The sequence below is a fragment of the Schistocerca piceifrons genome, chromosome 3 (assembly GCF_021461385.2).
Source record: "Schistocerca piceifrons isolate TAMUIC-IGC-003096 chromosome 3, iqSchPice1.1, whole genome shotgun sequence".
Lineage (NCBI taxonomy): Eukaryota > Metazoa > Arthropoda > Insecta > Orthoptera > Acrididae > Schistocerca > Schistocerca piceifrons.
In genome coordinates this window covers 848,535,061-848,546,464 of record NC_060140.1, presented here as the reverse complement: position 1 = coordinate 848,546,464, position 11,404 = coordinate 848,535,061, and the positions used below count along the sequence as shown (strand labels likewise).

The 11,404-nt window shown below is 35.4% G+C and overlaps 1 protein-coding gene across 1 annotated transcript; it reads right to left on the bottom strand.

The window, feature by feature from the left end:
* Positions 1–201: 201 nt before the first annotated feature.
* LOC124789983 (DNA-binding protein RFX2) lies at positions 202–5,536 on the bottom strand. Its single transcript, XM_047257526.1, has 2 exons — positions 5,267–5,536; positions 202–5,083 (listed from the first exon to the last, which is right to left on the bottom strand). The coding sequence occupies exons 1-2, from the start codon at positions 5,523–5,525 to the stop codon at positions 3,177–3,179; spliced, it is 2,166 nt and encodes a 721-aa protein (XP_047113482.1). The 5' UTR covers positions 5,526–5,536; the 3' UTR covers positions 202–3,176.
* Positions 5,537–11,404: the final 5,868 nt, after the last annotated feature.

The window sequence follows — 11,404 nt, the reverse complement described above, 5'->3', positions numbered from 1 at the left end:
GTTGTTACTTCAAACATCCTGCAGCATGTGTATCACCTGCTGTTTAGAGCAACACATCCAAACCATTTTTAACAAAACTGTGCTGAAAAATAGTTACTGCATATTAGGAAAAACAGGTATAAGCATAATGGTTTTATATACAAAGACTACACAACTTATCTTTCACAAGTACGAAATTTATTCAGAATTTTTCCACTCTTTGAAAAATTACACCATAATGGAAAAAAGAAAAATGACATGTGGTCAAAACACAGACCATTCATTCTTGACTTATAAAAAATAATGACTAGATAAACGTACATACACAGTTACAAGCACTGGGAGCACAATGAATCAATATTTCTTGCTTGACTAATGAGGTCACTGTCAAAATCTATTCACAAGAATAAATTGTGTGACACATTAAAGAGGTCAGTAGTATGATGCAGCATACTACAATCATACAACTTTGCTCTTTGATTACATAAATATCCACCATTCAATAAATTAATTATGAAAGTGCTTTATCGTTGCAGAAGACAAACAACATCAAAAATATTAATTTCTCTTTTACATCATTTTTTGTAATTTGAGTACTTCAGTTGAGGGAGCAGGTTATAAACCGGTAGCATCATATAAAGCTGGTCACCTTTGCATCTCATTCACAGCTCATTAAAAGAATCAGAACTGAACAGAATTTAATTTCTTTGGTTTGAAGACTGAAATGAGTACAGAACCCTTTAAATATGGAAACCAACATTTTGGTGATCTTGCTTCATAAATTAAATGGCTTAATTAATTAGCCCTAATGAATACAAGAAATAGGCACAAGGGCTCAAAATTACAATCAGTTATTTAATAACAGATGTAATACAACATAACACACTAATTTTTTACCTTGTAGAACTCTTCAGTGAAAGTATGTCAAATCAAAAAACAAAAATATTGTGAAGGGGGCAGGAGGAGTGGGAATATATTATAGCCTACTCATTACTACAAAAATGTCACACACAACAATATCTAGGGCCTAACTATGCATTATCAGTGTTTTAACAAGGCAGATACTTATGCAAGAGTGATGAAAAATAGTGCTGGACATACACAGGAAATAGATACAGTGTTTCAGTATAGCACATAGCACAATTCCTAAATAATTACAAAATTATAGTGCCTAATAGAATGCATGCAAAGTTACGAAAAGGGAAGTCAAAGCTGCAATGAACTAGGATCATGCACACTGTGGCAATTTGTTGTCCCCCCCAACTTTCACACAGTCTGTTACCATCTATAAAACAGTATGTCTTCTATTACCTCAAACTTTTAACAGTTACTTCATTACCATTGCTACATGCTTTGCATTTTGATTTACAATAAAAATTTAATGCAGAGAATAAATAATTTGCACAAGACACACTTTATTTCACACACCTTATGAAGGCACGCACATGCATACTATGAGAGTTTCGTATGAACTCCATATATATTAAATAAATAACTTTTCTGAAGTAAATGCAACAACCGAACACTTCAAAAACAGAACAAAATATTTACATTGGAGAAGAAATGAAATTAAACATTTTGAATGTACAGCATTCTCTGAGCAACTACTACATTTACAATGACTAAATAATGCATCAACTTTTTAACTTATTTATCTGAGTGCTTTCCCAAATAAATATAAAAAGACTTATGCATTAATGTAAATAAAAGATCACATTTCTGCTTATTTTTCAATGTAGAAACTGTGTTATGGGAATCAAAATTCATGTGCCAGAAAACTTATGGAAGTTCTGATTTGTTTTCTGTCTAACAAGAGAGAGACTATTGTATAATTTATGTCTTATATTACAGAAGTAACAATCATAAAATTGCCAATGGATTGCATTCCATAAATAAATCAGTGTTTGTGGTCAAATCCTTTATGTTTCCTGGAGAATTTAAATGGCTTTCAGTAAATCAGCACAGATTTTGTATGGAATGGTGCAATAAGTATCACATTATTCACTTGCTAACATATAGATCTGAACATGAAACTTCGTCAAAATTAAGATGTCTCCCAATTTCAAATAATATTTGTCATTATCATCAGACATGTGACTTAGAAGCTGAATACACATAATAAATGCATTACTGAGCTTAACTTTTACAGTAAGTTAATTCTCTACGTACTACAGGTAAAGACAAAATTCTCTCTGGTAAACAAAATTACCACCGGAACACATACATACACACAAGTACACATGAAGTTCTGTGGACAGTTATCACACCAATATATAGATACACTTAACAAATAACAGTGACCAGCACAATAAACCATTGTTCATTATACTCTGCTTAAGAGAAATGCAACTTGTAACACAGAAAACTCATTACTTCACACACACACACACACACACACACACACACACACACACAAAAACAGACTTCTACCAAGAAGCTGAAGGAATTGCTTTTCTCTTAATATTTTGATTCCACATGGATTTAAACACATAACACTGATATATATAGTACTGACAAAGGTTTATTCATACTACCTTTAAAGACATACACTGTTAACAGTACGATTACCTTAGTAAATTGAGGAACTAAAAATGATTCGCTACAAGGGCAAGAGAGAAAAAGTTAACCCTGGTGAACAGAAATACTCTTTATGTAATGATTTCAAGACTTGTATTTCCCTAATGAATAAGTATAGTGACACACTGACATAAAATACATGCCTGCATAAATTCCATCATAACACAGTCACATAAATCATACAAGTCATTTCAACACATTCGCATTGCACAGTAACCTGCTGTTTCCCCAGATGCAGGTAACAGTAATTCAACAGCATCCATAAACATTTTATAACTAGCAGTAGCATCTGAACAGTAAAGCATGAAGAAAGATATGAATGGCCAAATATTCTGGAAGTCTGTTTCCAAGTGAATCCTAATTTAAAAATGGGATGACCTATGAAAGAAATTAAATGTAAATAAACTGAATTTGAAAAACATGAAGTAAGAGAACACTCTAACTGAACCACCATGTACTCTACAGGTCAATAAATATATCATTGCACAACAATGGCAAGAGGAACTTGTCTTTTACAGATTTATGCACAGTATACGATTTAGTGAAGCCACCAATGAATAGTAGCTGAAGTGGCAGCATTTCATATTGCTGAATCACTCTTTTCTCAGCCAGTTGTATCACTATTCCACATTTAGTGCATTGATCTGTAAATAACCACTTATATCAGATGAGCTATGAAGCTTTTCACCAAGGACAGCAATTGGTGTTTCTCCTGTCTGCAGTGCAACTTGATGTTCAATCAGAAAGAACATGTATTCATCATACAACAGACGTATAAGGTGAAATGAACCGAAGCTGGCTGCACTTCGGAGTGTCAGATCTCTTATTACCATTGAACTATAAAAGGACCATTTCAGCAGAAACTGTCTTGCTGCTTTTGTAAAGTTTGGTCTTCCTTCATAAGGTTTTAACACCTGAGTTGCAACACCCTTCAGCCAAGCTGCCCATTGTTCAAGTGAGTTTTGCTGCTGCAATGTCATTTTGAAGTCTGCTTCCAGTCTTTGTACAACACCATTATCACATTCACACACCCATGATGCTTGATCCTGAACATTGTGGAAATCTACACGATTTAAGTCTACCAGCATTTGGTTTATCTGTGACGAGTTCTGAAGTACGGCACGTGCAGCCTGTGCCAAATGATTTAAAGATGTGTAGCGACGTAAAGTTTGTGCAAATGCATTTGCTGCAGCCATTTTGATTTGAACTATGTCACTTGGACATCCAGCCATGGCAGATGTCAACCAAGTTCCTAGACTTTTTGCAAAATTGCGAATGCCTTGGGTAAGGGAGCTCGGAATTGGGCGAAGGACATCTGGTATCAGAACATATACTAAATTTTGATAAAATCTATAATCTACAACTCTGACAAATTGTTGTATAGGTTCCAATTTACACAAGATGAACAGCTTTGTTTTCGATAAGTATCTCTCTTCTTCACATTCATCCCCATTATTATCATCTTGAGTTCTCCAAAATTCCCTCCAAAGACTTTCAATAGTTGGAAATTCCAAGTTAAGAATAGCATCTAAAAAGGCTTCACAATGTTCTCTGTAAATACTGCGAAGCGTATCAACATCTTCAAGTGTACATTCCTCAGGTAAAACAACATTTGACATTTCTATTTCAGGAAAATCTGGAATTGCAGATGTACTATCACCTAAAAATTCATGGTGCTTGTGTAGTTCCTGGCAGTGACCTAAAGAAGTGTGATGCGAAGACTGTTCATACTCTGTGCTTTTCTGGCCTGACCCCGAAAGGAACTTGAAACGTTTTTGAGATCCTGTTTGTGGTCGAACAGCAACTGATGTCCCATCCTCAAACAGTTGATTTAAAATAGAGTTCGGTTTGATACGTATACCATAATAATGATACTTGGAATTTCCTCGGGTTCCTAGGCGTCTCGTTCTCAGGCCAAGAAAAATTGAGCGTATCAATTTTCCAAATGAAGCAGCATTAACAGGATCTTGTTTGCGCTCATTACAATGATAAAGATAATGATTATACAGTGTTGAACGAGGCAGACTTACTCCCTCTGCAGTTTCATAATTATCCAGAAGCCAATGTACAGTTGCTGGTGTAGCTCGTGTGTTATGTGAATGGGCATCTTGTCCATCACTTTCCATACCACTGTTACCAGATATCAAGTAAGTCACACCACCAGAATCAGAATTTATTGACTGAGTATTATTATGTTGTGGTGTAATTAATGAATGTGCAGTATCTGATTCAATACTTTCCTGTATCAGATATGAGCTACTTTGCTGAGCTAACAACTGATTGTTTCCTGAACCCTGTCCAACACTGCCAGCTACCTGATTGTATGGAACAGCAGCTGTGCTATCATTATAATATGGTTCCGAAACTGGTGCATACATCTTTTCAGGCTCTTCAACAGTGTAAACAGGATAGGACGTCTGGCCATTTGTTGAAGAATATATGTCCTGCTCAGACGCACTCTCTACATACTGAACGTAGTCGGGCTGTACACCCGGCTGTACTGCGTCTGACGCCACTACATCCGAATCTGAAACAGTAACAGTTATATAGTGTGCTGAATCTACTACTGTTTGTGATTCATTACCGTCATCTGGATCTGTAACATTAGATTCGCTGATAACCTCCGTTATCTCTTCAGTGCTTGCAACTACATGTACTGAGGACCTAGAAACTTTGCTATCTACATTTCTTACTTCTCTAGAATGTTCACCTGAACTTTCAAGGCAGTATTCAACGCCGCCACTCTTCTTCAGGGTCGAATTGGCGACACTCGCGATTGGGAGGGTGTTACTTGGCACAGCTGTAACTGGAGTACTTATTTGCGATGAAGCACTGAGAACAACTACTGTTGGTGGCGAACTATGTCTCTGTTGTGAAGCAGCACTAGCATTTCCACAAGATCTCGCCTGGTGAATGTCCAAAGCTGACAATGTAGCCGATGCCGATGTTGCCGGGTTAACAGTAGCCATGTTGAAGGTTGTCTGTGTGGTTGCCATGGAGACGACACAATCATTGAAACATTCTTAATATCTATGCATAGTCCGTATCCGACTTGCTGTCTCTCTCTCTTTTTTATTTTTAATGAATTTTAAAAATTGGTAATGATATTTGAAGCTTGATTTCCTATACTTTTCAAAAAAACAAATGTTTTACATTCATTAAAAACCAGGGAAATATGAGTAAATGAGAACCGAAAAATTATCTCTCTAACTGAGGCCATAGAAATTTAGAGTACATTATTGGGCTGATGTATTATACATACAATAAAAGGATAATTGTAAAATCATCAGAAATATGTTTCCATCTGAAGCGAATGTGTATCTATCATGCAAAAATGATTTCGATCGCCATTAAGTGACATATTTGTGTGTTCAGACCACATGCCATTTTAGAGTAAGCTATGGTTCCTGCAGAGAGTCAGTGTTTTCTTTATTTCTTTCTTTAGATTTTTTCGACAGGCATTTAAGTTCGCTAGGTTTAGAGATATAAACAAACTAACTCCGACGACGACGATGCATGAACCTACTGGATAACATTCTATAGTGTCACGATCACTACATTCATGATACGCAAAGCGCTATGAATTATGTAACACACAAATACTTGCCATTATATGCGTACCGATGGAAAGCCAACCCCAGCAGAAAGTGTGAAATTGGACTGGTCAAGTAGGACATTCAGTTATTTGGATCTGTAGCTGTGCATATGATTTTTTTAAACGATCTAGATTCAGGATCTGTAGCAGTGTAATTACATAACTAGGACCCATTTTTGTGATACTTTTGGACCTTTAGTATGATTTTTGTAGTATGTATGGAGCTGTAGATGTGTATATGATTTTTTTTTAAACTGATCTACTGTACATTGATGATCTGTACTTAAATAGGGCGTTTGAACCTTCCTGAGATTTTCTTGTCTATCTCAAGCAGTATTGCGAACACACAAGAAAATTTTTCCAGCAGATTAACACCCAAAACTGATGAAATAAAGCAAAAACCTTCCAGGCCAGCAGCTCAGCACAGACTTAGCATTCCTCTCCATTTTCCAGATAGGGAGGGGAGAGATGACAGGCGTGGTATAGGAGGTGATCAGAGGGGGGGAGGGGGATGTGGAGTGGTAGGTGAGTGGGATGTGGGGAGAGTGAAGGGGGCAGGGAGGGGGAAACCCATGACATAATTCAATGATGTGATCAAGTGATGTCATCAGTGTGATGTTGCCACATCTACTGACACCATCTTGGATCTGCTACCTTGATTAAATTTGGCAAGAATGCAGGCTGTGGCAGGTTCGGCTTTGCTCCACTACTCATATCTTACAAGTGTCGATTACTCTCATGTGCAGAAGGCTTCAACATGGCATCTGCAACTGTCACCGCTACATATGCGTCCACTCTATTAACTACTACCACAAATTTCGTATCATCGATCGTAACTTTGCATTGGGTAAGCACTAATTTAACATTGTGAACCAAAGCTCAGGTTTCTGCAGTAGGAAGATCATTGGTTTATTGGCCTTGTGAGAGGTCACAGTTTCTGCATCTGCCATTTGAACAATTCCTCTACTCATTTTCCCATCATTACACAACATGTGTCGCACTTACCACTCCTTCATCATCCTTTGTTGCTCTTCATGTAAGCGTGAAAGGTGTTTCTCCGTTTGATCTTGTATCTCTCCATAATGTAAAGTTACTGCTTCACTATGTATTGTACTTGCATTTGTTTCTTCCTTTTTTGTTTTTGGGGTCATTATTTTATAGGTGTTACTTATAATCTAGCCTATAAACCAAAAATCTAACCAATGCTGAATAGTAACTATCTTTGTTACACATGTTCACAAACAAAATTATGCTTGACAACTGATAAATAACTATGTCTGGAACATTATTATTAAAGAATAAATAAATAACTCAATGTTTGGTCAAAAAATAAACAACATTTGATTTTCTGTTCTTAACTGGCGTCTCACACACATATATAGCAATAATATTATAAAAATAGACATGTGTGCATGTTTATTGTTCACATTTCCATCTAAACCACTGGACCGATTTCAACCAAATGTCTTATACATATACCTTACTGTCATGCAACAATCACTGTGGGGGTAAGAATCATGTACCTATCAAAAAGCTAGGAACAGCAGTGAAAAAAGTGCGTAGACTGTGATGCATGAATTCTAAAACTTTATTAATCCAGTGTTTGAGAATGAGAGCACTTAGCGACTTGGAAGAACCTTACATATAATTTCCAAGTTTTACGAAATTTTTTCTCGCGTACTACTGCTACATAGTGATGAAAGGAAAAATGCTTATCACGTACTACTTTTCTGCTGTTCATGCTGTAAAAGTACCATGTGAGTCACAACGTTATAATTTATTATTTCGTTACTACTAATTGTATTCGCAACACATTTTACCGACAGTATGCGCATATACATTGAATCCATGTGGAAAATTATATAATCGTATGACACATCAGTTGATATGTCATAAACAATGAGATGTGTTGAACTCTGCCACATCATGCATGACACTTAAATTTATTACTTGTTTGCTACTAACTCTACCCACAATAAATTTTGCAGACAGTATTCACAGAGGCCGCTGAATGCATCTACAATACATTAACATTATAGACCATACAATATGTGTATCTATTGAGTAAGCATAGCCAGCCTAGTGAGCATGTTCTCCACAGCAAACTAAGCTAGTCATGTGATTTTGGGACGACACTGCTTGTCTACTATTTGCGGTAACAGCAAAACTAGAATATTACACATATTTGGCTTGTTTTATATATGTTTCTGCACATTTGAGTTTAGTAACAGTAATGGTGCAGGACTGTCTTTATTTGGATCTAAAGACGTGTATGTGAGAGGGGGACAAGTTACTTTTAATAGGTACCTGCAAGAGGTATATAATTGTAAATGTAATATCGATATGAAGCACTTTATATGTTGAAAAATATAGAGACATGGTACTATTAAGTCTTGTGTTGTAGAGATAAATTTCTGCGAATTTATGGCCACATGTTTAAGAGACAAATGCTAGATAAATTTTCAAGTGTGTTTGAGTAAACTACCAGTCAGTGTATAGATATTGCGACTATATTTATATGCAGATAAAATTTATACATGACAGTCTGATTATTTTCCTCCAATTTACACAGGTTCTCAAACACTTGTATGTATCCAAGTTTTTCTGCATGAGACAGTTCCCTATACAGTGTTATTGTACCGTAATTAATTAGAACAGATTCGACAATATGAATCAGTGCAACAGAAAACCTAAAAAATATTGTTGTCTGTCACTTGTTTTATTACTCCAAACTTCGGTTATTGATCTTGTATCTTTAATTTTTTTGTGCATAGTGTATGGTTTTTCTTTTCTGATGAGATGGAGAAAAATGTTATAGTTACTTTAGTTGTCTCTAAAAATCATAAGGGAAAATAAAGAATAGGTGGAAATAATAATGGACAAGAAGGTGGTGCAAATAGTTTACCCTGATTTACAGTTACAATTTGTTTGTTCATGACGTTCTGGTGCCATTTAAAGTGTCATTGTACCATAATTAATTAGAACAGAGATTCGACAATATGAATAAGTGCAACAGAAAACTTCTTATCCCATTACCAAAAACATGTCAATACAGTGGAATCTAAGTTATGATACTGTGGTGAAAAAGCATGATACCAATAGATTAGATTAGATTAGATTTACTTACATTCCAATTGATCTATAGTGAGGAGGTCCACCAGGATGTAGAACATGTCAGAAAAACAATAATACATGACAAATATTTACAACTCAAAGAAATAAGCCAATGTACATTCCATAGGTCCCAAGTGGAATGATCGTCATTTTTTAAATGAACACTAAATGAAAGAATAATTTTACAAACACTAATGCACTAAATTTAAAAAATAAAAAAGGATTTTATTTATAAGCTAATAAACATGTAATAGAACTACTATAATACTTATTTACAATGAACACATTACTGCACTGAAATGGTGCAGAAGTTATATTCAACACGATATATATATATATATATATACAAATCAGTTGGTTGTACTGAGAAATTCATCAATGGACTAGAAGGAGTTGGCCACCAATAAATCCTTTAGGCTTCTCTTAAACTGAATTTCATTGGTTGTTAAGGTTTTTATGGCTGTTGGCAAGTTGTTGAAAATGTGTGTTCCTGAATAATGCACACCTTTTTGTACAAGAGTAAGTGATTTTAAATCCTTGTGAAGATTATTCTTACTTCTATTATTGATTCCATGAATTGAGCTGTGAGTTTGAAAAAGTGATATATTTTTAATTACAAATTTCATTAAGGAATAAATAAATTGGGAAGCAGAAGTTAGTATCGCTAGTTCGTTAAACAGGCTTCAGCAGGATATTCTTGAGTTCGCACCACGTATAACTCTTACTGCACGTTTTTGTGCCATCAAAACTTTAGCTTGGCTTGATGAATTACCCCCAAAAAATAATCCCATATGACGTTATGGAATGAAAGTAAGCATAGTATGCCAGCTTTTTCATTTTTATATCCCATATAGCTGACACAATTCGCATTGCAAATAGAGATTTGTTAAGACGCTTCAGCAGTTCTGTAGTGTGCTCCTCCCAGTTGAATTTATTATCAAGCTGTAATCCCAAGAATTTAACACTGTCCACTTCTTCTATCTGTTTGTCATTATGTTTGGCATATACTCGTGGGACGCCCCTTACAAGTTCTGAACTGCATGTAGTGTGTTTTTTCAAAGTTTAGTGACAAAGAATTGGCTAGGAACCAGTGATCAATGTCCACAAATATTTTAATAGCCAATGTTTCTAAGACTTTACTTGATTTGCTATTTATTGCAATGTCTGTATCATCGGCAAACAAAACTAACTTGCCAACTGGTAATGTTACTGATGAAAGGTCATTGATATACACAAGAAAAAGTAAAGGCCCTCAGATGGAACCTTGTGGGTCCCCACATGTAATTAGTTCCCAGTTGGATGATGCCTGATAACTTAATGCATGTCTCTTTCCTAATAACACCCTTTGTTTCCTACCAGAGATATAAGATATGAACCATTTTTCAGCATTTCCTGTTACACCATAATATTCTAATTTACTTAAAAGGATATTGTTATTTACACAGTCCAATGCCTTTGACAGATCACGAAATATAACAGTTGCCAGCAATTTTTTGTCTAATGAATTAAGCACATTTTCACTGTAAGTGAAGATAGCTATCTCAATATCAGAATCCTTTATAAATCCGAACTTCGACTTTCATAGTATTTTGTTTGAGATAAGATGGTTATAAAGCCAATTGTACATTACTTTTTCTAAAATTTTTTAGAATGCTGGCAAAAGCGAAACTGGACGGAAATTTGGTGCTATTTCTTTAGCTCCCTTCTTTAACAGTGGGATAACTTTAGCATATTTGAACCATTCGGGAAAATTCGACTGACTAACGACTGGTTACACAGATAGCTTAATATGTTACTTAACTCAGAATCACATCCTTTAATTAACTTCGTTGATATTGCATCATACCCACTAGATGTTTTTGATTTTAAAGATTTTATGATGGACATTATTTCTGCTGGGGTAGTAAGGGTCAAATTCATATTATGGAAGTTTCTTTAAAATGCCTGGTCTTAGGTATTCCATAGCAGCATCTACAGAACCTGGCAACCCCATCTTTTCAGTAACAGCTATAAAATGTTTGTTAAAAAGTTCTGCAACACTATACACATCTGTCACCAATGTATCATTTACTCTTAATGCTATTTGTCCCGCTCCATGTCTGGTTCTACCGGCCTCCTCCTTCACTATGTCCCATATTG

Excerpts from the sequence above, each read along its gene's own strand:
- LOC124789983 (XM_047257526.1), bottom strand. The coding sequence starts at position 5,525 with ATGGCTACTGTTAACCCGGCAACATCGGCATCGGCTACATTGTCAGCT. Across the intron at positions 5,084-5,266 it reads ATACTGCCTTGAAAGTTCAG|ATTCGGATGTAGTGGCGTCA; the intron begins GTGAACATTCTA and ends TTACTGTTTCAG.